Source organism: Colobus angolensis, unplaced genomic scaffold (genome assembly GCF_000951035.1).
Source record: "Colobus angolensis palliatus isolate OR3802 unplaced genomic scaffold, Cang.pa_1.0 Scaffold40, whole genome shotgun sequence".
Lineage (NCBI taxonomy): Eukaryota > Metazoa > Chordata > Mammalia > Primates > Cercopithecidae > Colobus > Colobus angolensis.
The window spans coordinates 3,503,731-3,530,255 of record NW_012117377.1 but is presented as its reverse complement, the minus strand read 5'-3'; the positions used below and the strand labels follow the sequence as shown (position 1 = coordinate 3,530,255).

Sequence of the window (26,525 nt, the reverse complement as noted above, 5' to 3'; positions counted from 1 at the left end):
GGGGAGAGAAGGGGGAAGCTATGATAACCATACTTAAGATTTTTGAAGATACGGATACTAGGTCCCAGTGTATAAATGGTTATGAAGGCACTTGATACAGCTTCCCAGATTCTTTCCGGAAAGGTGGATCCAATTCATAGTTTTACCACCAACAGTGTGAGAACAGCTGGGTCACAGCATCTTCCCCATTTTTAATCATTTCTGATTTTATAAGTGAAAAATTGTATCTGATTTTAAGTTGCACTTCTTTGATAAATAAGGAAGACCATTTAACATAAAATTTAGGTTTTTCAGCTAATAAAAGTAATATGTACCTTTCTCAAAAAGTTTAAAGACATTGCCGTTATAAGGAAGACAATAATTATCAGTTGGGGATAACTATTGTTAGCATTTTTTTCTGATGATCACTTTGAAATGTTTATTGACCATTTGTAGTGTGTACACCTTTGTGAGTTACATGTTCATGACCTTTGCTTATTTTTCTCTTGGAGGATTATATCTTTTCATTGAACTCTACGACCCAATACAAATATCAACCCGTTGTCTGTCATATTTGTCACAAATGTTTATTCCAGTTTGCTTTTAAAATACTATCTTTTGATGTCCAGAGGTTTTACTTTGTATATAGTCAAATCTATGACACTTTTTCTTTGAATTCTATATCCATTGCTTTTATTTTTAGAATGTTTCCCATATTCAAGTGCTGGTAACTAGTCACATATATTTTTGTAGTTTTTTTCATTATTTAACTTTTTCATTTAACTTTTCAATCTACTCAAGTACCTGCAAGTTTTAGTTGTCAATAGCACTTAAATTAGGAGCTATTACACTGACAGCTTCTTGGGGCCAGAAGCATTTCACTGTGTGTGTGTGCATATGTGTGTGTATATATGAACAATGACTATAATTAATTTTTTATATTACTTTAATTTTTCTTAATTTCTTATTTTCTATCATTTAAATCTCATTTTTCATTTTTCACCATAAAGCTTACTTACAAAAGACTATAATTATTAAAATAATTAAATTAGCCATATGATACCCTTACCTTTTAAAGTTCTTTGAGTCTAAGACCTGATTTTGTAATTTTCTTTTGGATCTTGACTGCTTTATTCTAAAGTCATCACTGTTGACTGTGAATCTGTTCACAAAACCCCCATTATCCCCCAAGAGGATGTCATCTTGGCAGAGATGGTCAGGCAAAGGCACCACACACACACACAGGAGGCAGTGATCCATTGGCTTGATGACAAAATAATTTTCCTAGAAACAGAAAAATGACTTTAATGAATTGTTACTTTGCTCTATTCAATAAATATCTTCCCTATTATTTGACAAAAATTTCACTTTCCAATGTTTTTTATTGTAGATACTCCTATCGTATAAGATAATTTGAGAGACGGAAAAAAAAAATTAACCAAATAAAAGTTATAGAACACTCGCTGTTATTTTGGGTATTTTGTGGAGAAAGGAGTAGAGTGCCTACCCCTGGGCCAATAAGTAATGAGATTTTTCTGAGGCGTGACTGTAAATGACCCTTTTTTGGATTTATAAGAAAATATTAAAGTAAGCATAACAAGATTCAGGTGTTACCAGACTATTGACATAAAACTGGGTGGCAAACAGGAAAATCAAATATCAAAGTCCCAAGCAGTCACCAGAAGAAAAATTATCCTACCATCCAAGTTTATTCAGAAATATTTAGCATGTGTCAAGCTGATTTTGTACTATTGAATGGGGCCACTAAGCTATACAGCTATTGCTCTTCCGTGATTCAGTCTCTATAAATTTGTTCAGTCAACAAACATTTATCTATGTATTTCCTTCTGTGTGCCAAGAACTACTGCAGCACGACTGTGCAATGGTGAACAGGACAGCTTCTGACTTTGTAGAGCTACCATTCTGGTAGAAGTGCATTTAAGGAAACAAATCACAGTGCTCTGATACACAGTGACTGAAAAGGCCACAACAGGTCCCATGGCCAAAGAAAGTGATATTTGATCTGGGACCTGAATTGGCTGAGAGGAAGATTAGAGGAGGTTAAGAGGAAGGAGTCTAGCAGGAGAGTGAAATCATTCTTCACCAAACTAGAAAAAAAATTCCTAAAATTCATGTGGAGCCAAAAGAGAGCCTGCATGGCCAAAGCAAAACTAAGCAAAAAGAACAAATCTGGAGGCATCACACTATCTCTTTTCAAACTATACTATAAGGCCATAGTCACCAAAATAGCATGGCGCTGGTGTAAAAATAGGCACATAGACCAATGGAACAGAATAGAGAACCCAGAAATAAACCCAAATACTTACAGCCAACTTATCTTCAACAAAGCAAACAAAAACATTAAGTGGGAAAAGGACACCCTATTCAACAAATGGTGCTGGGATAATTGGCAAGTCACACGTAGGAGAATGAAACTGGATCCTCATCCCTCATCTTATACGAAAATCAACTCAAGATGGATCAAGGACTTAAATCTAAGACCTGAAACTATAAAAATTCTAGAAGATAACATTGGAAAAATCTTTCTAGACATTGGCTTAGGCAAGGATTTCATGACCAAGAATCCAAGAGCAAATGCAATAAAAAGAAAGATAAATAGCTGGGACTTAATTAAACTTCTTTTCGCACGGCAAAAAGAAGCCAGCAGAGTAAACAGACAACCCACAGAGTGGGAGAAAATCTTCACAATCTGTACATCTGACAAAGGACTAATATCCAGAATCTACAAGGAATTAAAACAAATTAGCAAGAAAAAACAAACAATCCCATCAAAAAGTGGGCTAAGGACATGAATAGACAGTTCTCAAAAGAAGATTTACAAATGGCCAACAAAAATATGGAAAAAAATGCACAGCATCATTAATGATCAGGAAAATGCAAATCAAAACCACAATATGATACCATCTTACTCCTGAAAGAATGGCTGTAATAAAAAACTCAAAAAATAATAGATGTTGGTGTGGATGCAGTGAAAAGGGAACACTTCTGCGCTGCTGGTGGGAATGTAAACTAGTACAACCACTGTGGAAAACAGTGTGGAGATTCCTTAAAGAACTAAAAGTAGAACTACCATTGGATCCAGCAGTCCCACTACTGGATATCTACTCAGAGGAAAAGAAGTCCTTATATGTAAAAGCTACTTGCTCACTCATGTTTCTAGCAGCACAATTCGCAACTGCAAAAATGTGAAACCAACCCAAATGCCCATCAGTCAACGAGTGGATAAAGAAACTGTGGTATATATGTATACACAATGGAATACTACTTAGCCATAAAAATGGATGAATTAATGGCATTCACAGCAACCTGGATGGAATTGGAGACCATTATTGTAAGTGAAGTAACTCAGGAGTGGAAAACCAAACATCATATATTCTCACTCATAAGAGGGAGCTAAGCTATGAGGATGCAAAGGCATAAAAATGACACAATGGACTTTGGGGACCCCGGGGAAAAGGGTGGGAAGGGGGTAAGGGATAAAAGACTACAAATTGGGTTCAGTACATACTGTTTGGGAGATGGGTACACCAAAATCTCACAAATCACCACTAAAGAGCTTACTCACGTAACCAGATACCACCTGTGACCCCCAAATCTATGGAAATAAAAAAGTTTAAACAATTTTTAAAGAAAGAGAGAGAGAGGAGGCTGTAGAGCCTTGTCGTGGCCGAGACAGGAGGGGAGGGAGTGTCAAATGCAAGGATATTTTGCCTTCAGAGAGAGGACGAAAGTAAGGATGTGGTTTCCAGTTAAATCTGTAGGTGAAAGCACTGGAATTTGAAAGAGGACAAGTCTGATAGTAGACTCAGTTTTTTGCAGGAAAATAGAGAACAAGTCCTTATACTAGAGGGAGAAGCCTGAGAAGAATATTGAAATTGTGGATGACTTACAAGAAATGGGCCAGTGAGTTGGTTAGGGCCAGAAAGAGATTGATGGAAGCCACTGAGAGCCCAGCCGAGTCTGCAGACCCCAAGTTTGTAATTGTGCCAAATAGCACTGTTTGGTTCTTTTGCATCAGTGCTTAGCCACTGTAAAGGAGCAGAGAAGGGCTAGGGCATCTCTCCAGGTTGAAGGACAAATATTGAAGAGAATGAAGGGTGAGGCTGACCAGCTCAGATGATACCCCCAGAGGGTGCAGACAAGAAGGGAAGAAGAGAAGAGTTGAGAGGGAGTGAAGACTGGAACATGATGTTTTCAAGGAACTAGAGGCTTCTATGGGATTGAAAAGCAAGAGTGGAAACAGAACAGCGTTAGGAGAAGAGGTTATGATCAAAGTTCAGGATCTTGGAGTTTAGGGGTTTGGAAATTAATGAACCTGGTCTATAACACAGCACATAATAACGTACGTTGACCAAGAAGCTGCCATCTTTAAAATTATTCTGGCATCACTAGTTAGTTACAACATTGTGAACAAATAGCAAAAGAAAGTTAGTTTTTTACCAAGGCTAGGAACAAGCAAGGCATGAAGGAAGGTTAATTTATTTCTTAATCATCCATGTCCTTCAAAGTCAGTCTGCTTCCTGAAGACATTTTTAAATAACCTTGGTGCTCAGTGATCTCACCCTCCCCGAGTCCCCGTTGCACCATATAATTTGCTGTATCATCATATTATATATTATGTTTATTCATGAGGAACTTCAAGACTGAGTTTTGTTTGAGTGCAGAGAACATAATCCTTACTTCTAAATGTCTGCAAATGCTCAATAAATATGATAGATTGGTTAAGCGGTAACATCTCAGCCACTGAAGGGCTGCCTCATTAGATGTTTTGCCAGACTTAGACATTTGATTTTAGTAATTTTCTCACCTAATGAAGCTGGACTTGGGAGAAAAGATTTGAACTTGATAACATGAGTATACCCAAAGAAAGATAATACATGGATTCAGAGAAGGGCATGAAAGAAGAAAGGAATTACTCCCTCACTCAAAAACAACCCAACCCCCACTGAACTAAATATACACTAAATGGAAAGAATAGTCCCTTTTAATTACAGAATATACGTGCTGAACTTGATCTAAGAGACTACTTACTTAAATCCTCTCATTTTATAGATGAAGAAACTGATGTTCGATAGAGAAAGTGGACTGCTCATGCTGTACCACTACTGAAAAGACAATCTCATTTCTTTGAGTATTTCTCTTGGCACAATACCTGGCTGCTCCCTTGAGCTTTATAATCCCAGACAATAATGGTCCTTTCTGTTGTGGCTACGATTCGTTTCAACTGCAAGAGGTAATCACAGCCTGTAATCCAGGAGGTGTCCTGATAGAAAAGCAGAGAAGTGGGGGATATAATGCATTTCCTTCTGTGACCTGGTGATGGTTAACAAAGGGCAGGTTAGTCACACTAAAAGCCCCATTTTGCTGCCTTATTACAGAGAAGCCTTACAGTACATCCTGTCTGAGCATCTTGGATACAGGCTCCCATCTTTTCCCCTTTCACCCTTACCCTGAGTGTCTCAGTACTGTCAGCTGGAGAATGATTCAGTTAGCGATAGGATTGCTCCCTGGAAGCACACAGCAGTTCGTGGAGCATCTTTGTGCACTATTCACTGCTGTGAGGCCGTTTCCTCACATGGGCACTGGGAGACTAGATTTAGGACACTGATTAAGCGAGCTCTCCAGCCCTGTCCCCATGCTAGAAAACAAAGACTTTGGTAATTACCTGGTCCATGGTAAGTGGAGACCAAGGAGAATTTCTTGTGTCCTACCTAAAGACACCAAGCTGGCATGGCTAGGATCTGTAATATCAACAACACACTCCTTAACAGAAACAGAAGCTTCCATTTGTGAGTGCTACATGCATTTCAGGCATGGCCTCCAACATTCTGTAAAACCTGTTAGAAATTCCAGGGTTGGCTTCCCCCCCACCCCCAGTTTAGGAAATGGAGGTTCAACAATGAGAACACTTGGACACAGGAAGGGGAACATCACACACTGGGGCCTGTTGTGGGGTGGGGGGAGGGGGGAGGGATAGCATTAGGAGATATACCTAATGTAAATGACGAGTTAATGGGTGCAGCACACCAACATGGCACATGTATACATATGTAACAAACCTGCATGTTGTGCACATGTACCCTAGAACTTAAAGTATAAAAAAAAAAATGGAGGTTCAGAAGTTTACAGAGAATCCAGACTCCTTTGCCAGGAAGCATGGCAGCCTCCTTTGTAGTGCAGGGTATTCAGTGCGTGCAAGCAATGAAAAAGTCAGGCATTCTCCCAGCTCTCGTAAATCCATAATGAGATTCTGCAAGCAAGTCACTATAGCTTTACAACATCTGCTGCAATTACTATTCCGATTAGTGATGTGGATTAAATAAATTACAGAATTGTACTCAAACTTTTAATGTTGTATTCAACTTTAAAATAAAAATATTTTCTAATTATTTTCATGGGCTACCTCCTTGTTCTTACAACTTGGGTTGTATCCATTCTTTACATTCTCCGATAACAGATGCTCAGAAAAACTGAGAAGCTTTTAAATTGAAGCTTCCAAGGAGTGACCAGTTTCCAAGCAATTCTCTGCAGTCAGTTTAACTCCGGAAAGCAAGACCTGGGTCCTCTTTGCTGTTGCTCAAGACTTGGTTTTGATCCGAGTCAGTAAACACAAATGTATAATATATGAAATATACATCCAGAGTCTATTCATGACTTCGTTGAGATTTTAATCAATTGTGAAGGAACCATCACCATCGCCCTAACCTTGACTTCGTTAGGAATTGTTAAAGTGTACTTACTGTAACATTGGTGCTGGTCTGAACTCTCATCTACGAAAAAGGAAGAGAGTAATGAAATCTAGTTGACACTACAATTAAAGATGAAAATGCTGACTCTAAAACAACACAGAATCTTCTTGGTTTAATCTCAGTTGTCATTCTACGCTCTGTAAGTCTCCTCCCTGTTTCTCCTTCTCCTGAAACAGCTAGCTCTCTGGAATAATGCAAACCGTTTGCTGTGAGCAAGGCTTATACCTTTGTGGCTCATTGTTAAACCTGGTGACTGTGCTGTTAAAAGTCTTACACTTCACTAATCATTTTCTTCCTTCTTTATGCAAACTACATCTCTTTTTTTTTTTAGTTGTTTGGAGCAACATTTGATGCCAAAAAATAGGAATGCAAAATAATCTAACAGCAACGGCAAGAGTAGTTACTAAATAGAGTGATTGAGAAAAACTACCATTTTTCATTTAAAGTTATCTGTCCAAGTTGAGACTTAAAAGAACATTTTACCCAGTGGGCTTCCTCTTTTATTCAATAAGCACCTGTTGAGTGAATATATATGCACTGGGTACTACACCAGTTAAGAACCACAGATTTATCCCATGCAGAGAGCTAGTGTATACATGAGCAGCCTTTCCTACTCTTGTGGCATGGAAATTGCTCCCAAGATGAAGGCAAGTAGTTGAAGTATTTCAATGACCTTGTTTCTTTTACATGCTCAGATGGCCTTGAGAAATATCTAGGAAACAGTGGCCCAGAAGAAACGGATGATGTGAAACAGAGAAAGTAGATCAGAGAGATCACTAAAGCTGTTAGTCATGGCTACCCACAGGCTGTCTTTCATCTGAAGAGTTCAAAAAGGCTTTTCTAACCCGGGACTGACTTCTAGATGGGAAAAATACATAGCTGTGAGAAAACCGGTGAGTAGCAGAACAGAACACCTGCGGTTTCTGCTTCTCTTTCTCTATATATATCTTTAGTGGAAGTCACCTATTTAAAGTCCTCTCAGCTGCTTTAAAAGTTTCATAATCCTTATAGATATATTTTGAATTTTTATTAATAACATTTAATGTTTATATCATCAAGAAAATCCTGAACTATATTTATTGTACTTCAGATAGAGCCTAAATTATGAATTAATCCAAGATATTTGGAGTTGTTAATGGCTACCTTTTAATAAATCACTCCTGTGACCTACACTTTCAGCTTAACTTTTCTCACATGATATGTCATATTTGTAAGGCTTGCAACAATCAAAACAATATTTATTCCTGCTGTATCAAATCTCAAAATAATTAATTTTGGGCTGGACATGGCTCACTCCCATAATCCCAGGAATTTAGGAGGCCATGAGGTGGGAGGATGGCTTGAGACCACAAGTTCGAGACTAGCCTGGACAACACAGCAAGACCCTGTTTCTACAAAAAACAAAAACAAAACAAAACCATTAATTTCTTAGCCATCTTTTTCTCCAGTTACATTATCTTATAAAAAACATATGTGTTTGCACATTTGTGAGTATACACGTACCCATCTATAAGCTTTTGTGTGTATGTGCATGTTTGTAAAGCATCTCTGGAAATGTGATAATGTCACCTGACTTATTTCACGTCATTCTGAATATTTTGGTATGCACATAATTATTTTCCTTCTCCTATTATTTTTTAGATACCATCTTAGTTCTATTTCTGAGGTAACAAAAGAGAAGGTAAATAATGCACCAAGAGAAAAAGATCGAGAAGGTTTTCATATTTAAATGAGGCAAATTCATTTTTGTTTTCACATTATTTGTTTATTATAGCAATTGCCAACATTTACTGAGGAACTCTAATGATGCTCGCACTTCATTAGTATTAACTCAAACAGCAAGAAGGAAGGTCTATGATTTTGGATGAGGAACCAGGGCATGCAGATATTAAATAACACACACAGCTCTAAGTGTTAGTGCGAGGCTGGAGCCCAGACTCCACGCCCACACTCTGCATCCCTCACTGCACCACCTCCAGGGCCCACACAGCCCCCACCTCTGACAGAATCTGGCTGTCTGTGACTTCAACTTTGGAAAGATTCCCTGAACTGGAGATTACTGAAGAACTGAAAATTCTGTGAAAAATTTTAATCACATAGTGATTATTTCAAAGATATTTTACTTGCATAAAGCTTGTTTCTAGTTGGAAATGAACTAATCATTAGGATTTTTAAAATAACACCAAAGATTTACCTTTTATTTTCATAGCAAAATATTATGTAGGATATATTGTAACATATTACATTAAAGTGAAAGTCCAAAACTTACAAATTTAGAAATGACATTGATAATAGCAAAGCCTTACATTCATGTGGGGATTTATTGTTCATAAAGTGTTTCTACACCCATTCTCTCATTTGACCTTCACTACAGCCCTTTGAGGGAGGACAGGTTTTATTGTCCTCATTCTACAGATGTAAAAAAAAGAGATGTGAAAGATGTAAGTGATTCGCTAAGCTCCCTACTTAATGACATAATTAGTAAAACAGCAGGGCTGGAATTTGAGCAATTCATTTTTATTTCAAGTCCAAAGTTCCTGATGGGACCTTTTATTAATCACTTGGCTCATGAGTGTTTCTGATTTTAACTGAGACATTATCCAGGAGCATCTTTTAATTGTGTTGATGCCACATGGTTCGATATGACACCCTGAGGAACAATGCCAAATGCAGTCACCAGTTCCAAAGAGTTGCCACAGGGCACAGCAGCCTCCTCATTACTAAATATTTGGGGTTTTTTTTTGGAATAACTCTAAAATACAATTTATAGTTTCTGCTGTACCTGATACATATATATAATGCAGAGACAAACCAAAAGAGAGAAAAGGAAGGGAGGAGGGAGGAGGGAAGAAGGGAGGAGGGGAGGAAGAGAGGGAGGGAGGGAGGAAGGAAGGAAGGAACAAAGGAAGGAAGGAAGGAAGAGAGAGGGAGGGAGGAAGGAAGGAAGAAGGAAGGAAGGAAGAAGGGAGGGGGGAAAGAAGGAAGAAGCGAGGGAGGAAGGAAGAGAGGAAAGAAGGAAGGAGGAAGGGTGAAAAGGAAGGAGGGAGGGAGGAAGGAAGGAAGAAAGGGAGGGAGGGAGGAAGGAAGGAAAGAAGGGAGGGAGGAAGGAAAGAAGGGAGGAAGGAGAGAGGAAGGAAGGAAAGAAGGAAGGAAGAAAAGGAAGGAAGGAGGGAAGGAAGGAAGGAAGAGAAGGAGGGAGGGAGGGAGGGAGGGAAAGAGGGAGGGAGAAAGAAATCCAAGCTTTTAAATTACCTGGTTATTGTAAAATGAATCCTTCAGTTAGAAAAAGAAAAAGAAATTACCTGGTTATTAAAAACTGTTATTAATCCTTTCTGAGTAGCTGTTATTAGTAAATCCAGGTGAGGTATCTTGACAATGCCCTTAATCACATCTCGTCTTCTACTACCTGTCAACAGCATAATATTAATTTCAACTTTCAGCAGTAAAGATGCTGAAACTCATTAGGCTTGTTTAAAAAAAAAAAGATATGGCCAGACACAAGTGGCTCACACCTGTAATCCCAGAATTTTGAGAGGCTGAGGAAGGCGGATTGTTCAAGTCCAGGAGTTTGATACCAGCCTAGGCAGCATGACAAAATTCATTTCTACGAAAAATACAAAATTAGCTGAGTGTGGTTGGTCATGCCTATAGTCCCAGCTCCTCAGGAAGCTGAGGTAGGAGGATCTCTGGAGCCCGGGAGGTTGAGGTGCAGTGAGTTGTGATCGCACCACTGCACTCCAGCCTGGGTGACAGAGTGAGACCCTGTCTCAAAAAACAAAACAACAACAACAACAAAAGATAAACAGCTTTTTTGCTAGAAAGCCCCAAGTTACTTAAAAATTAAAGTAGAATAAAACCATAAAACCCAGCAACCATTGTGTTTTAATGATCCTCAGAGATATTAATTGGCATATATAGAGCTTTCTAACTAAATGTGGTGCATTAATTCCCAGAGAAAATGCAAGACACGCACCCACCCACCCCCCACACATACACGTGCATGTGCACATTTCACAGAGAACACGTTTCCCAAACATCATTTGGAATCATTTCTTTTTTGAGATATTTCACATCTCTTAGGACTCCTTTCTTTGAACTCTCACCATTGTGGTTTACACATGACAAAAACTTAATACTATCTCAGGCTTTTCAGTGTAAAAGAATGAAACTAGAGCTGTCATTAAGGCTTTTAAAAAAAAAGTGCCTTTTGACAAAAAAAAAAAAAAGACTAGCTAGACACTTTCTTTTTTTTTTTTCTTTTTATAATTCTGTATTTTTTACTCTCCTTTATTACATAATAAAAAATTTGTTTGAAGACAAAAATAAAAGTGGCTAGCTAGACACTTTCATGTTTCTATGGCCATGTCCTGAATGATAAAGCCATAGATATAGAATTTCTTCCAGGGTACTTAATTTTTATAATTGCAAACTCTTAGGAAAGAAAGGCAAGTGAACAGGTGTCATACCCTCGTATTACCACCCTCATCCGTGTATCTCAACAGAGAAGATATTGCCCCCAAATGGGTACAAATTAGTTCATGGAGGGAACATGAATACATTTTACTCCTTTCGTGCAGAAAGTGCAGATATGCATGTAGTATATAATTGGATTCACTTAATAATTAATGCCTGAGGCATTAAAATGGCATGGAGCAAGATAAGGCAGAGGCGAAGGCAATTAGGAGCAAAAAGTCTAAAGAGGCTCCGTAGGGGTCAGTAATTTTTTAAAAAAAGATGGAGGAATACTGCCCTATTGCAAGCCACCATCATTCTCTTTGCTTCCACCCCTTCCACACTACAGACTATTTTAAATGCAGAAGCTAGAATAGAATATAAAGGATAACTCAGGTTACTCCTCTCCTCTATCCACAGCCCCCTTGTAGCTCTCTGCCTCATTCAGAAGTCTTCAGCATGTCTTACAAGTCCCAATACATCTGTCCCCACTCCCATTGTTGCCTCTCCAACCTTAGCTTCCACCACTCTCCCCACTACCTGAAATACATGGTTTTCTCTCTCACTTTCTATGGATCTTTTTCACCTTCTCAGCGGGGACTTCCCTGACCACCCTATCGAACACCATGCTCCTGCTCTCAAACCACCTTCTGCTTCCCACATTCCTGCTTTATTTTCCCTACAACCTGCTTACTTTTTGTCCTATAGCATGTATTACCATCTGACATACTGTACATTTTACTTGTTTAATGTTTGTTGTTGTCTGCCTCTCCCGATTGGAATGTAAACTCCATGAGGTCAGGGATTTGTGTCTGTTTGTTCACTGCTGTGTCTCTAGCATTTGGAAAGGTATCTGGCCTACATAGTAGACTTTAACAAATATTTGTTGAATGACAAATGAATTATAGAATGCAACTGCCATCTAGAAAAATACTTTCAAAGCTCTAACATAGGCTGCCAGCAACACTTCTCCCCTGCTCTGGGGCCCCTCCTTAGCTCAGTGGCAGGAGGGATAGCCCTTTTGTGTCTGTGTTTTTGTTTTTGCTTTCTAGTTCCCATGGCCAGAGGCCAGGCTCTGTTGAGGTCTGTGGTTAGGCTAAGGAAAAGTCAAGGGTGAAGATGGGTTTGGCTCAGAAAGCATTCCAGGTGCTTTGTTTGTTTGTTTGTTTGATTGAGACAGAGTCTGGCCCTGTCACCGAGGCTGGAGTGCAGTGGTGCCATCTCAGCTCACTGCAGCCTCCACCTCTGGGGTTCAAGCGATTCTCCTGCCTCAGCCTCCCGAGGAGCTGGGACTACAGGTGTGCACCACCATGGCTGGCTAATTTTTGCATTTTTAGTAGAGATGGGGTTTCACCGTGTTGGCCAGGCTGGTCTTGAACTCCTGACCTCAGGTGATTCACCCACCTTGACCTCCCAAAGTGCCAGGGTTACAGCCATGACCCACCGTGCCCAGCCTCCAGGTGCTTTTTTAAGAGACATCACATTTGACCTTCATTTCAGAATATGGGAGGAAATGCTGGAAGACAGGAGTAGGTTTGAAGGTTTGTCTTCCCTCTTCCTGACCTCCTCCCATCATGGAGGGAAGAAGGAGAAGAAAACCCAGGGTGTTAAGAGTGGAGAGGGATGGGAGGTCCTGGGTCCCAGGCTCAGAGTTGAAAATGAAGAACACATACATTGGAGACTTCCCAGACTGGGGACAATGCCCTTCCGTGACTGGCCCAAGCTCTCAAGAGATGTCAGATTAAACTTCTTTAAGATAATCACGGGTAGATGAGAGTGAATGGAAGAGTCACATTTAGTGAAAACTCAAAAACTTAATTTGAAGAATACTTTAAAAGAAACGTGACTTCTTTTCCTGGAGCTTGCATTATTGTGACATCACTGCAGAGAGTTTTCACTGGAAATCTGAGTCTTTTTCAGGAAAATGTGAATTTTCTCCCATCACATTCTCTATTTAGTGTCCTTCAAAGCAATTATAATATTTCAATTTCAATAGTCATAGAGTTTCTTCTGATACTGCATATGAAACTCTTACCACCCCGACACCCAGTGATAAAGCATTGAACAAATACATAAAATGAAAAGTGATTCTATGGAAACATATAGTCCCAATATTTACTCTTGAGAAAAATATTAAAACTCGTACTAATTTGGAAGAGAAAATTAAAATGTCACCTGAAATTAAAATTCGCCGTTTTCTAGACACAAAGAAAACCAAATTTTCTTCATCCAACTGGGAAGTAATAGGATCTTCTTTAGAGGAGAAGTATCCAAAGATCTGAAATCCCAAACAGCACGTATAAATATGCACCATGCCTCAGAATTAACTGTAAAGTAACAGATTTCATGTTGGCTGAATTTAAAGTCTAATTAGTATTAACAGCCAGCACCTTGCTTTGTGAATGTCAGGGGTTCCCTATACCAGGAGACATTTAATACAGCGGTCCCCAACCTTCTTGACACCAGGCACCAGTTTCATGGAAGACACTTTTTCCACAGACCAGGGCAAGGGATGGTTTCAGGATGAAACTCTTCCACCTCGGATCATTAGGCACTAGATTCTCATAAGGAGCACGCAATCTAGATCACTTGCACGCACACTTGACAACAGGGTTCACGCTCTGTGAGAATCCAGTGCCACTGCTGATCTGAGAGGAGACGGAGCTCAGGCAGTGATGCTCACTCCCGCACTGATCACCTCCTGCCGTGCAGCACAGTTCCTAACAGGCCACGGACTGTTGGGGTTGAGGACCCCTGGTTTAATATATTCAACAAACTGTACACTGATAATGCATGATTTTTGAGCAGTTACTCATTTTTCTTTTCAATAGATCTGACGCTCAGACTGATAGGTCTACTCGGAGCTGGCACTTATTTGGAAATGAAATCAGTCTTCATCATGCAGGGTCCTACTAAGAACTGTGACACTGAGTCTGGCCACTCTCAAATGACTATCTTACCCATTTTCCATGAAATTTTCAGGGCTAGATTTTTTTTTTCTTTATCCCTGTTGGTGGGAATTTAAGAGTTTCTTTATTTAAGTGTTCCAAATCCTACTGTCTAGGCATTGCATGAGAATAAATTGCTATGAAAAAAAATAAAAAATGAAACGTCATGAAGAAGAGTTCTTATTTGTGAATAAACTGTCAAATTATATAACTAAAAAATGAAGAAAATAAGATAGCTGTTCAATTGTCATATTAATTAACCAACAGAAGTAAAATTCTTATAATGAGCGAACTTAAAAATAATTAGGTAGTTAAATTTTTTAATTAATAAAATGCTTATAAAAGTCATATAATTAGTATATCAGTATTTCTCATAACGTTGAATGCACGAAATGAACTGAGGAGTCCTTTTGAAATTTCAGTGTGCACACTAACCACCCGGGTATCTTGTTAAAATGCAGATTTGGCTTCAGTAGGTCTGGGGTGAGTCTAAGAATCTGCATTTCTAACAAGCTTTTCATGAGACCATACTTTGAGTTTAAAGGAACTAGTGACTAAATGATTGAATTGGAAATAACTCAAAACCAGCAATATGCCAGTTTGTTTTAATAATATTGATTTAGATGCTAGATGATGGCTTAACATTATGTCCTATCATGAGTTGCTTCACAAATGTTACTACTTCTTCATTTACATTCCCCCTCATTCAAACCTCCCAACGTACAATTGCCCTAATTATTCTCCACAGTTCGATTCCCTTCTGTGGGAAAATCAGGCTCATCGAGACTTGCTTGTATTTTCCCTTGTTCCCACCAGCAAAATTAGCACTCCATAAAAACTTAACTTATTATCTTCTCAGAGATCATTGCTCATTTTTTATGGGCACAGAAACCTCTAGGTTTAATATCAAATTCCCTCTGACCAACTGAGAAAAGAAAAGGAAAATGAATAGATCTATGTTGGAGCGGACAGGAAGGTTTTGGTACTGCAATCTTTGTCATCATTCATTGATGCATTATTCAGTTAGCAATTCTGTATCGATCTGTACCTCAGCCCTGTATCATTCGAACCCACGATACCACTTTATGGCAAAGAGTGCGTGCTGCTGAGTCAGGTGGTCCAGGGTCAGGGTTCAGACTATACAAGGAATTGATAGTCATTACTTGGAAAAATACCTTCGCCTTCTGAAGTCTTAACTTCCTCATCAGTAGAACAAAAGAACAAACTTCTGAATTTTGTTTTTGTTTTGTTTTATTGAGGTTTAAATGACATGATGGATGACATCATGTCATGTCAAAATGAGCATTTTGCACCGTGCCTGGCATATAGTAATCGTTTTAAAACATTAGCTATTGTTATCATTGGAAAGCCTACACTGAGAAGGCCTCATGGGAGAGAGAAAAATAAATGACACATTATATCCAGACCACAGCCTCTAATGAGAACAGTAGCCTGTCTTTAAGGGTAGTTTTTTTGTTTTTGTTTTTGTTTTTTTAAGACGGAGTCTTGCCCTGTCACCCAGGCTGCAGTGCAGTGGTGTGATCTCGACGCACTGCAACCTCCGCCTCCCGGGTTCAAGCAATTCTCCTGCCCTCGTTTTATAAACACAACTTGGTACAATTTAAATGACTTATGCAAAGTAGACAATTGATAAATGTTGGCAGCAAATTTAACCTCAGAGAATAGTGTGAAATAATAATTTTCAGAGAATGTGTAATGATAATGGTGATGATGATTCTTTGTTTCTACATTAAAGAATTCCAGTGTTTATCAGAGATGAGAGAACTCCACATCATATATGCTGTCATCTAATTTGAAATTATGTCTCCTACATCAGTGATACCCATACTCAAAGAGCGGTTTGCAGTCAGTCATTTAACTTTATTTTAATTGTTGTGGGGATAGTGCCAAGGCATCAAGTGTCTAAGAACAGATGTGAGAAGAAATTCAGGAGCAATGTCCTATGCGAGGAAGTATTCAGTGCTTTAGGAATTGGTCATGGGTCCAAATCTTGGTTCTGCTGTCTACTAGTCACATGACCTCATGCAAGATCCTTAATTTCTCTGTACTTGAGTCTTTCCCATGTGTAAAATAAGGATAATCAGTAATAATCCCCGTGTTATGCCCTGTTGTAAGGATTAAGTGAGGAAGTGCATGATTAGATTACTTCGTAATGAGAAAGATTAGCAAGTACTTAGATTGCACCAATTGCCAGGAAGGAGCTCAATCAGTGTCAACATTTGAGTAACTATAATTCCTAATTTTTCCAGAGACAGTACAGGAAACAGAATTCAAGTATCTTCCTTGCTAATTTAAAACTGCGCTCTAAGCATTTTTGTTACTTACCCAAACAACACATCACCTATGCATTTTATGATGCATATATTTTATAATGACATCTGCATGTAGGTAGATGGCAGATTGTACACATATGCTCTTATGAAAATAATAAATTTTGTTACTTTCACTTGTAAATAACACACTATTACAATGCTTACCAAAAAATAACTTCCAAAGGATATGAAAAATATCAAATTACTTGAATTTATTGAGAAAAATTTAGGTATTATGACAGATAAACTCCTTCAGAAGCAACAGTGAAAGTTTTACATTTTGAAAGGAAATGTTTCAAGCAAATAATGTTGTTAAAGAGCAGCAAATACCCCTTTTTCCCGTGATGAGCCATAGCCTCTAAGATCTCAAATTTCTCCTTCGACCTTTTCAGGTTCAGTGTAGTAATTTTGCCTGTGACAAGATTTGAGTATTTTATCACTTATATATATATTATGACTATTAGAATGTTAATTTTATTTTAACTATGCTATTTAAAAGTCTTGCTCCATGCTTTAAGTGATTCATTTTTAACTTCATTTTCATCTGATTATATAAGGAACATATGTTCATTGTAGAACATATGGAGAAAATTAAAAAGCCAATAGAAGAAAATAAAAACCTGCATGCAGCTTATTTTTCAACCTATCCTGGAACATTCTTTTAACATTTTTGAAGTTAGCAAATATAATTTTAGATTTATAATAATTCACTTTAAATTCACTTTTGGGAGGGAAACAATTATAGGCATTCCATATGGTGTCGTATGCCTCTTCTTTGGATTAATTTGTAGTGTGCTTCTAAAAAAAAATGTGTTTATAAGTTGCCCACTGGAAACCCAGACCAACATGGCATTGTAAGAAAAGTAGACCGTGTCTGCACCAGACTCTTCCATGAACTAGCTTTATAAACTTAAGGCAGTCATATTTCTTTTGATCTCTTTACATTAAATTTTTTCCATTATAAATTGAAGGGGCAGGTCTAGATAATGTTTAGGTGAGTAATAAGATTTCATTATTCTATGAATTTCAAATTCTCCAAGTGTCTTTGCATCAAAAAATCTTGAAAAAGAAAGTGCAACTTTTTGTGGCATTTCTACCACAAAGAGATTTATATTTGGAGTAAGATTGGTATGTCTGTGCCTGAGTTTAAAAGAATAAATCTTGTTTTTATTACCTGATAAGATTAATATTAACTGATTAAGAAAACACTAGGTAATCCATACTGAAATGAAGTTAGTCTCCTTGAATTGAATTTCCATTTTACAGATGATGGCTGTGAAGCCCAGAAAGGTTAGGTCACATGGCTTGAAATAGAAATGCCCCTTAGGAGCATTGACACAAATAGTTTGTGAGAAAAATGACAGGACAATAAAAGAAGAACCTTCCTGCCCTATTTTTTTTTAAACCTCAAGTGATTCTTTATATACATACAGCGTGCCAGAGGCTGGCCATGAGTTTTTCTATTAAAATTGCATACAATTTATAGGAACCCAAGTGATGTAACAGAATGTCATATGTTTTGGTTTTTTTAAGCCTTCTTCTTCTTCTCTCCTCCTTCTCCTTCTTCTTCTTCATAGAGACAGGGTCTTACCATGTTGGTCAGCCTGGTCTCAAACTCCTGGGCTCAAGCAATCCTCCTGCCTTGGCCTCCCAAAGTGCTGGGATTACGGGTATTAGACACCGCACCTGGCCCCAGGATAATGTCACATGAACTTACTACATAAAGAGGGAGAAAAATCTCAGCCCCAAGACCAAAACAGACTTTCAGTGCAGCTTTAGATAAGTCAATTAAGCTTTTCGTGATTTTTCTCATCTTTATCATTTCAATAACATATCCTCCATAATCTACATTGTGCAGCTGTTGTGAAGATTAAATGAGAAGCTGAAAAGAAGGTGCTTGAAAAAAAGAACACATTTTACAAATGAAGGAAGATTAAGTTAGAAGGAAGTTCTAACTAGAAAGGGAAAGAGAAGGAGTAGATGTCAGAGAGAATGAGGCTTGATTTCCTCATCTGTAAAACAAAACAAAAAAAAATCGGATTTGCTTTAGAGTAGTATTTCATTCAGAGACCAAATTCTCAGTTACTGTAGAATTCCATGTAAATGGATTTATCACAGAGTGCTTTGTCTCATTTGTTGGCATTTATGAACTATCTTTAGAGCATTGCTTTTCTGAATCTCAGTGTGTAATAAAATGTGAACAGACTTTTCTAATTTCCAAATGTGCATAATTTTTTTATATTGACATGAAACATTTGTTAGACGCACATTTTCACATTTTAAATGGTCCAAAATGATTGTATTAGAAATTCATGCACATAAACCATTGAGTGTGTGAGAAATATTCATAAGAAAATAGAGAACAGTGAGAAAATGTGATTCTCAGAATCACATCTATCCCAAGTTTAATGACATTGCATTCAAGTTACCGATCTATGGGGGAATATCCACAGGGTTTACAAAGTGTGATAGAGATTAGATCCTGGAACAAAAGCACAAAACAATGCATTCATGTTGTACACTTACACGATTTAGGGAAAAAATGGTCATTTCTGTGTGGCTGCAAAGTAGCTGACTGTTTCACTCTTCATTTGATTTCTCAAAATCTTTGGGTGGCTAAGAGTTCTTGTTAAATACATATATGTCTTCTACTTTATTGAATCAGTATATTTAAAAAAAAAAATAGCCATGATTCCATTTGCAGTGTTGCTTGTAGGCCCAGGGCAAGGGGCCTATGCCTTTAGAGTGGCACTGTCCAGTTGAACTTCCTGTAATGATGGACATATTCTGTAATCTGTCCTGTATCATACAATAGCCAGTAGCCACATGTGAATACTGAGCACTTGAAATGTAACTAGTGCAACTGTGGAGCTGAATTTCTAACTTAATTTACATGTAAGTAGCACATGTGGCTAGCGGCCACTTTGTTGGACAGCACAGCTTTACACGGCCCCACTCTAGTCTTTTCTGTGGAAGCTAATGGGCCCTTGTCTACCAGGGGTCCGTAATAATGCTTTTAAACCATGCCCTAGATTCCTCAAACCCCAGAATTCTCTCCCCAAAGGGGCCAAGTCTGCTTTCAGGCCTGTGAAGCCTCTTATCCACCATATGAGAAAGAGTTGCACACCATTGGTATGTACACTGCTAGCTCTGAGGAGTGGCCAAGGGATAGTATTTGTGGAGGTGAAGGTATGGAAGAGCTTAGACATGTGGGCTGCGGTGCCCATGTGTGAGCACATGGCCCCTCATGATAGTAGATGGAGCCAGTAATGGCAAGAGAAGGGATGGGGGGGTCAGGCCCAGCTTTCCCTCTGTCTTCATGTTTCAGCGTGAAATGGCAAGAAGCGTGAGATTAAATTTTAAGTCAATTCAGGAACAGTTGGTATCTTTACAAACTGAGCCTCTCAATGATTATTCTGCTGTCTTTTTTCAATAGAGTCATCCCATGATACTTTCTCCTATTTGTTGCTTTTGTGAATGGAATCTTTTTATTTTCTAGTTAGTTTTGGTGAGAGAGAAGGGTGGTTATTGCTGGTGTTTGTGGAAATTATTGATTCTGCCATGTGTATCTTTTTCGAACTCTTTTGAACCCTCTCAGTTCTAATAGTTTGCCATATAATTCTCTTGGACATTCTTGGTAGAATATCCACAAATAATGAGAATTTTGTATTTTTAAATAATTGATTACATATCAGTTCTATTTCTTGCCCTTTTCCCCTCTTTGCATGGCTTACAACCTCCAATAAAGTGTTGAAGATTGGTGTTGAAGAATAGGCATCCTTTTCCTGTTCTCGATTTTAATGGGGTTGTGTCTAGTATTTCAGCAGGAAATATGATCCTTGCTTAAATATGTTTCTGGTAAGTCTCTATGGTGGACCTATTCTAAAATGACCTTCTCTTCCCTCCCACACGCACAAGTCACACTTTTGTATCATCTCTATCCCTTAAATATGGTGGAAACTGTGACTTACTTCTAACTAAGAGAATATGACAAATATGATGAGCTGTTTCTCCCACGATTATGTTACATTATATAAAATTTCCTCTTATCAGACTATGGAGGGAAAAGTTCTCCCGCTGGCCTTGAAGATGCAAAGTTGTGAACTGCCAGTATAGAGGGCCACATGGTGGGGGCTGCAGGCAGCTTCTAGGACAAGAGGAAAGCCTGCAGCCTCCAGTCAACAAGAAGCTGAGGTCCTCAGACTTACAACAGCAAGGCACTGAATTCTGCCAACAACCTGAATGAGTTTGGAAGCGGATCCTTCCCTAGCGGAGCTTCCAAACGAGAACCCAGCCTTGCCAACAGCTGGATTGCAGCCTTATGATACCCCAAGCAGAGGACCCAGTGAAGCTGTCCCAGACTCCTGATCCATGCAAACTATGATACGTATTTCTTCCCATTGCTAAATTTATGATAATTCAGTACAGTAGCAGTAGAATACTAATATAGTCTATAGTCCTTTCTCAAATTAATGGAATTTTCTATTATTTCTCTTCCGCTAAGATTATTTTTCTTTTTAAAGCAAGGATGGCTATTGAGTTCTTATTAGACACCTTTTTTACTTTTAATTTTACTTTACTTTCAGGTTAGAAGTCTGCAAACATTTTTCGAAAAGGGCTAGGTAGTAAGTATTTTAGGCCTGCAGGCCATTCAGCCTCTGTCAAAACTACGTAAGTCTTCTATTGTAGCACAGAAGCAACCGTGGCCAGTTTGCAAATGAGTGAGCATTGCTGTGTTCTAGTAAACTTTATTTACAACAAAGATGGCTGTCTATCCAGATTTGGCCCATAGGCCTTAGTTTGCTGACCTTAGATTGAGATTAGCATATTATTTTTTTCTCTCCTGACTTGTTAAATGAAGGATGTTTCTGGCTTTTCTAATATTGAACCACCCTTACTTTGCTGAGGTAAATTGTACTTAGAAATGATTTTTAATGCACTACTGGATTCAACTTGTTAACATTTTATTTAGGAGTTTAGAATTTATAAGTAATATTGGCTTATAGTTCCCTGACATTTTGTCTGTGTTCAATTCAGTGTTATTTTAATGTCATAAAATGAGCTGGATAGCTTTTCAGCCTTTCCTACATTATAGAAACATGCATACAACATGGGAATTCTATATTCCTCAAAGGCTTTGTAGAAACCTTTTTTTTTTTTTGCAATTTTTTCCTAAAATTAATTAATTTGGTTTTTATTTGGGTGATGTGGGGGATTTGGCGATCTTTTATTTTAGGCTTCTAATTTATTGTATCAGAATTTATTAATATTTCTTTTTAGCCTAATGTGGTCAATTTTGAGATGGTTTGAGAGAGATGTATTTTTCCTGCGTCTTGGATTTAAATTCTCCTTCCACATATCCATTGGCTTATAAAATGTGGTATTCAGATCCCTTAGATTCTTGCTTTTTCTTTTGTCTACTATTTCCATTTATTTTTTTAAGGAACCAGATAATCTATAAAAATTATTTAATTTTTCTGTATGGATATATGTAATTTTTTAACAATAAATACCATGGTGATCAGAAAACAACTCAGGGAATATAACAGGTAGTGAATTGTAGCCTCTTCTCTTAATAACTCAGATACACTGAAAATTTGTGCACATTGAACCTATTGAAAAGAAATATCTCCTATAAAGTGAAATGAAGACCATTAAAATCCTGGTTGTTGTTAGAGGCATGTATAGCTCTTCCAACTGGCAGCTTGGTCTGAAAGGATTTAAGAGTTGTTTATTAATAATACAGATAAATCGTTACCTACTTTACCCACTTTCATTTATTGAAACATGGCACATGCACATTGTGGTTCAACCCCTATAGGAGTAACACTTTGTTTTAATTATTTATTCCAAAGTTAGAAAAATAATACCTAGATTTCATATTATGAACATGAAATGAATCTACCTCACACCAGTCTGCAGATGCATCCGTGTTGTTGCACAGTTTCCTGTAAAAGCGTTTCACATCTTGATCCTTCACATCTGGACCAAAGAGCTTCTGTACTGATGCATAAAACTTGTCATAATCAATTGCATCTGCATTGAAAAAAGTACAGTACATTTTCATCAAATTCCAAGGACTACCTTTTGTATGTCAGCTACAATTTTTATTTCCTAACCTTCTATTTTCTTATCTCAATCTATAAAAACCAGATTTATTTGCATTTTAAAGACCTTGTCTTTGCACAATACTAAGCAAAAAGAACAAAGTTGGAGGCATCACACTACCTGACTTCAAACTATATTACAAGGCTGGAGTAACTCAAAGCATAGTACTGGTGCAAGAACACACACAAAGACCAATGGAACAGAATAGAGAACCCAAAAATAAGACCACACACCTACAATCATCTGGTTTTCTACAAACCTGATGAAAACAAGCAATGGGGAAAGGATTCCCTATTTAACAAATGATGCTGGGAGGACTGGATAGCCATATGTAGAAAATTGAAACTGGACCCCTTCCTTATACCATTTACAAAAATCAACTCAAGATGGATTAAAGGCTTAAATGTAAAACCCAAAACTATAAAAACTCTAGAAGAAAATCCAGGCAATATCATTCGGGACAGAGGCATAGGCAAATATTTCATGATGAAGATACCAAAAGCAATTGCAACAAAAGCAAAAATAGACAAATGGGATCTAATTAAACTTAAGAGCTTCTGCACAGCAAAAGAAACTATGATCGGAGTGAACAGACAACCTACAGAATGGGAGAAAATTTTTGCAATCTATCCATCTGACAAAGGTCTACTATCCAGAATCTACAAGAAACTTAAGCAAATTTACAAGAAAAAAAAACGAACAACCCCATTAAAAAGTGGGCAAAGATAGCCGGGCGAGGTGGCGGGCGCCTGTAGTCCCAGCTACTCAGGAGGCTGAGGCAGGAGAATGGCGTGAACCCGGGAGGCGGAGCTTGCAGTGAGCTGAGATCCGGCCACTGCACTCCAGCCTGGGCCACAGAGCGAGACTCCGTCTCAAAAAAAAAAAAAAAAAAAAAAAAGTGGGCAAAGGACATGAACAAACACTTCTCAAATAAGACATTCATGTGGCCAACAAACATATGAAAAAAAGCTCATCATCACTGGTCATTACACAAATGCAAATCAAAATCACAATGAGATAACATCTCCTATCAGTCAGAATGGCTACTATTGAAAAGTCAAAATACAACAGATGTTGGTGAGGTTGGGGAGGAAAAGGAATGCTTTTACACTGTTGGTGGGAGTGTAAATTAGTTCAACCATTGTGGAAGACAGTGTGGCAATTCCTCAAAGACTCAGAGGCAGAAATACCATTTGACCCAGCAATCCCATTACTGACCATATACCCAAAGGAACATAAATCATTCTATTATAAAGATACATGCATGCACATGCACATTGCAGCACTGTTCCCAATAGCAACAATATGGAATCAATACAAATGCCCGTTAATGATAGACTGGATAAAGAAAATGTGGTATATACATACCATGGAATACGATGCAGCCATGAAAAGGAAGGATATCATGTCCTTTGCAGGGACATGGATGGAGCTGGAGGCCATTATCTTTAGCAAACTAATGAAGGAACAGAAAACCAAACACCACATGTTCTCACTTATATGTAAGAGCTGAATGATGAGAACACAAGGACACATGGTGGCTAACAACACCCATTAGGGTGTGTCATAGGGTTGTGGGGGTGTGGAGGGAGAGCAAGAGGAAGAACAGCTAATGGATGTTGGGCTTGATACCTGGGTGATGGGATGATCTGTGTAGCAAACCACCATGGCACACGTTTACCTATGTAACAAAGCTGCACATCCTGCACACGTACCCCTGAACTTAAAAGAAAAAAAAAAGATCTTGTCTTTGCAAACATAACCAGGCCTTTGGCTAAAGTATTACTAAAAAAAAAAGAAATATTTTACTATTGCGTTTGATACATTCTCCATGATTTCTGTTTAAGATATTTTAGGAGTTTTGTTCAGGAATGCAAAAATTCAAGAATGAGTTGCTTTTTTCCTGTTGTAAAAAGTTTCACCATTGGAGTCTTTGCTAGAATTCATCTTGAGTGGAAGGTGGAAGTGAGCAAATAGCAATTCTTTTATTTTATTTTATTTTTTGAGACAAGGTCTTGTTCTGTCACTAAGGCTGGAGTGCAGTGGTGCCGTCATGACTCACTGCAGCTTTTACCTCCCGGGATCAAGTGATCCTCCCAGCTCAACCCCCCAAATAGCTGGGACTACAGGCACGCACAACCATGCCCAGCTAATATTTTATTTTTAGCAGAGACAGGGTCTCACTATGTTGCCCAGGCTGGTCTCAGACTCCCAACTTCAAGTGATCCTCCCACTTCAGCCTCCCAAAGTTCTGGGATTACAGGTGTGAAGCCACTGTGCCTGGCAAGCAATCCTTAACTGGTTCTTGAACTCTATGTAAACACACACACACACACACACACCCCATTGCTTGAATCTTGATTTTGTCAAATTTGGTGATTCCCTGGGGTAAGACTATTGAATCTAAGGACAAGAAGGAATTAGATGTGAGGCTTTCTCAAACTGAATAGAGAAGATCAGATGGTTTTATTTAGTTAAAAATATAACTAGTATCTCTTATGTGTAAGAACTGAGCCAGACATTGGGCTTAGAACAGAAAATTAGATAAGCAAGATCCCTGCCCTCAGGAAGCTTATATTACAGTGGGAAATCAGAAAAGTAACAAGTGAACAAACTATTTACAGATTGTGACAGGCAAGGCTAATTAATAAAGATAGACATCACATGAGTGGTTACCAGTGTATAAGGTGAAAAGCAGTATTGCTGCAAGAGGGCATGAGGGAACTTTCTGGGATGCTAGAAATGTTCCCTGTCTTGATCTGGATGGTGGCTAAAGGTGTGTTTACAAAGGTTCAAATTTACAGAGCTACCTCCTTAAGAAGAGTACATTTTATGGGCTTTATTGTATGTATGTCAAGCTCAGTAACAAAGTGAAAATAAACAAACAAAATAAATAAAATAGAATAAACACACAAAAGGAAAGCAGTATGGAACTGTGATAGAGTTGTATGGTGGTGGCAGGTAGGGGTAGACCTCAGGGAAGGCCTCTCTAAGGAGGTGGGTAAAAGAGTTAAGCTGAGACCTGATGAGCAAAAAAAAAAAAAAAAAGTCAGCCATGTAGAAAGCTAGACAAAAGCCTTTTAGGCATAGGCTGATCAACACGAAGGCCTGTTGCTGCACAGGCTTGGCATGTTCCAAGAAGGTCAGTAGGCATGAAGTACCTACAGTGAGGACTGCAGAAAGTGCTGAGGTGAGACTGGGGCCAAGGAGCGCAGAGCTAGAGTCAGAAGCTGGTATTTTCTTTTAAGCATGATGGTAAGATGTCATTGGGGTGTTTTATGGGGTGAAATGATACAATATGCCTTTAAAAAAATTTAAAGCACACTGGCTGCTGCAAGGAGGCCAGATGGAAAGATATAAAACTAGTAGAGGGTAATTGCATTAGTGTAGGCTTCAGAAATTGGAGGTTTGGGCCAGGGTAACACTGAGGGTGAATGCACATCTGGGCTACCGTGGAAAGTCTCATTTATGCCTCTTTTTAAAATTATTAATAACACTCCCTTTCAATCTTGAAAGTGTCCCCAGTTGGATGGTAATGGCACCCGAGGATACAGGCACCCTAGAGATAGTAGTGGAGATGGTAAGATATGGTTGGAAGTAGCAGAATAGTAAAGATTGCTAATGGTTTGGAAGTTTTGGGGGCAGAAGTGGTAAGTGAAGGAAAGGCAGGAATCTGGAGCAGCGGTTCTTATCCAGGGGAGACTTTGCACCTCACCTCCATCCCCAGACACACACACACAAACACACACATTTGGCAAAGACTGCAGACATTTTTGACTGTCACAACTAGGATTAGGTGTGCTACTGGCATCTAGTGAGTAGAGGCCAAGGATGCTGCTTAACACCCTACAGTGCACAAGACAACCCTACAACAGAGAATTGCCCAGTCCCAAATGCCAATAGTGCTAAAATTGATCAACCCTTTTTAAAATTTT

General features: G+C 38.4%; 1 protein-coding gene across 1 annotated transcript in view; it reads right to left on the bottom strand.

Annotated features, from left to right (window-relative positions):
* The window catches only part of WDR64 (WD repeat domain 64), a 170,317-nt gene that overhangs the window by 138,452 nt on the left and 5,340 nt on the right, over positions 1–26,525 (bottom strand). The window contains exons 2-6 of the mRNA XM_011955769.1: positions 22,388–22,518; positions 13,377–13,479; positions 10,052–10,155; positions 5,153–5,263; positions 1,049–1,263 (exon numbers count right to left, since the gene is read on the bottom strand). Coding sequence (XP_011811159.1) covers positions 1,049–1,263; positions 5,153–5,263; positions 10,052–10,155; positions 13,377–13,479; positions 22,388–22,518 — 664 coding nt within the window. The remainder of the gene's footprint in view (positions 1–1,048; positions 1,264–5,152; positions 5,264–10,051; positions 10,156–13,376; positions 13,480–22,387; positions 22,519–26,525) is intronic.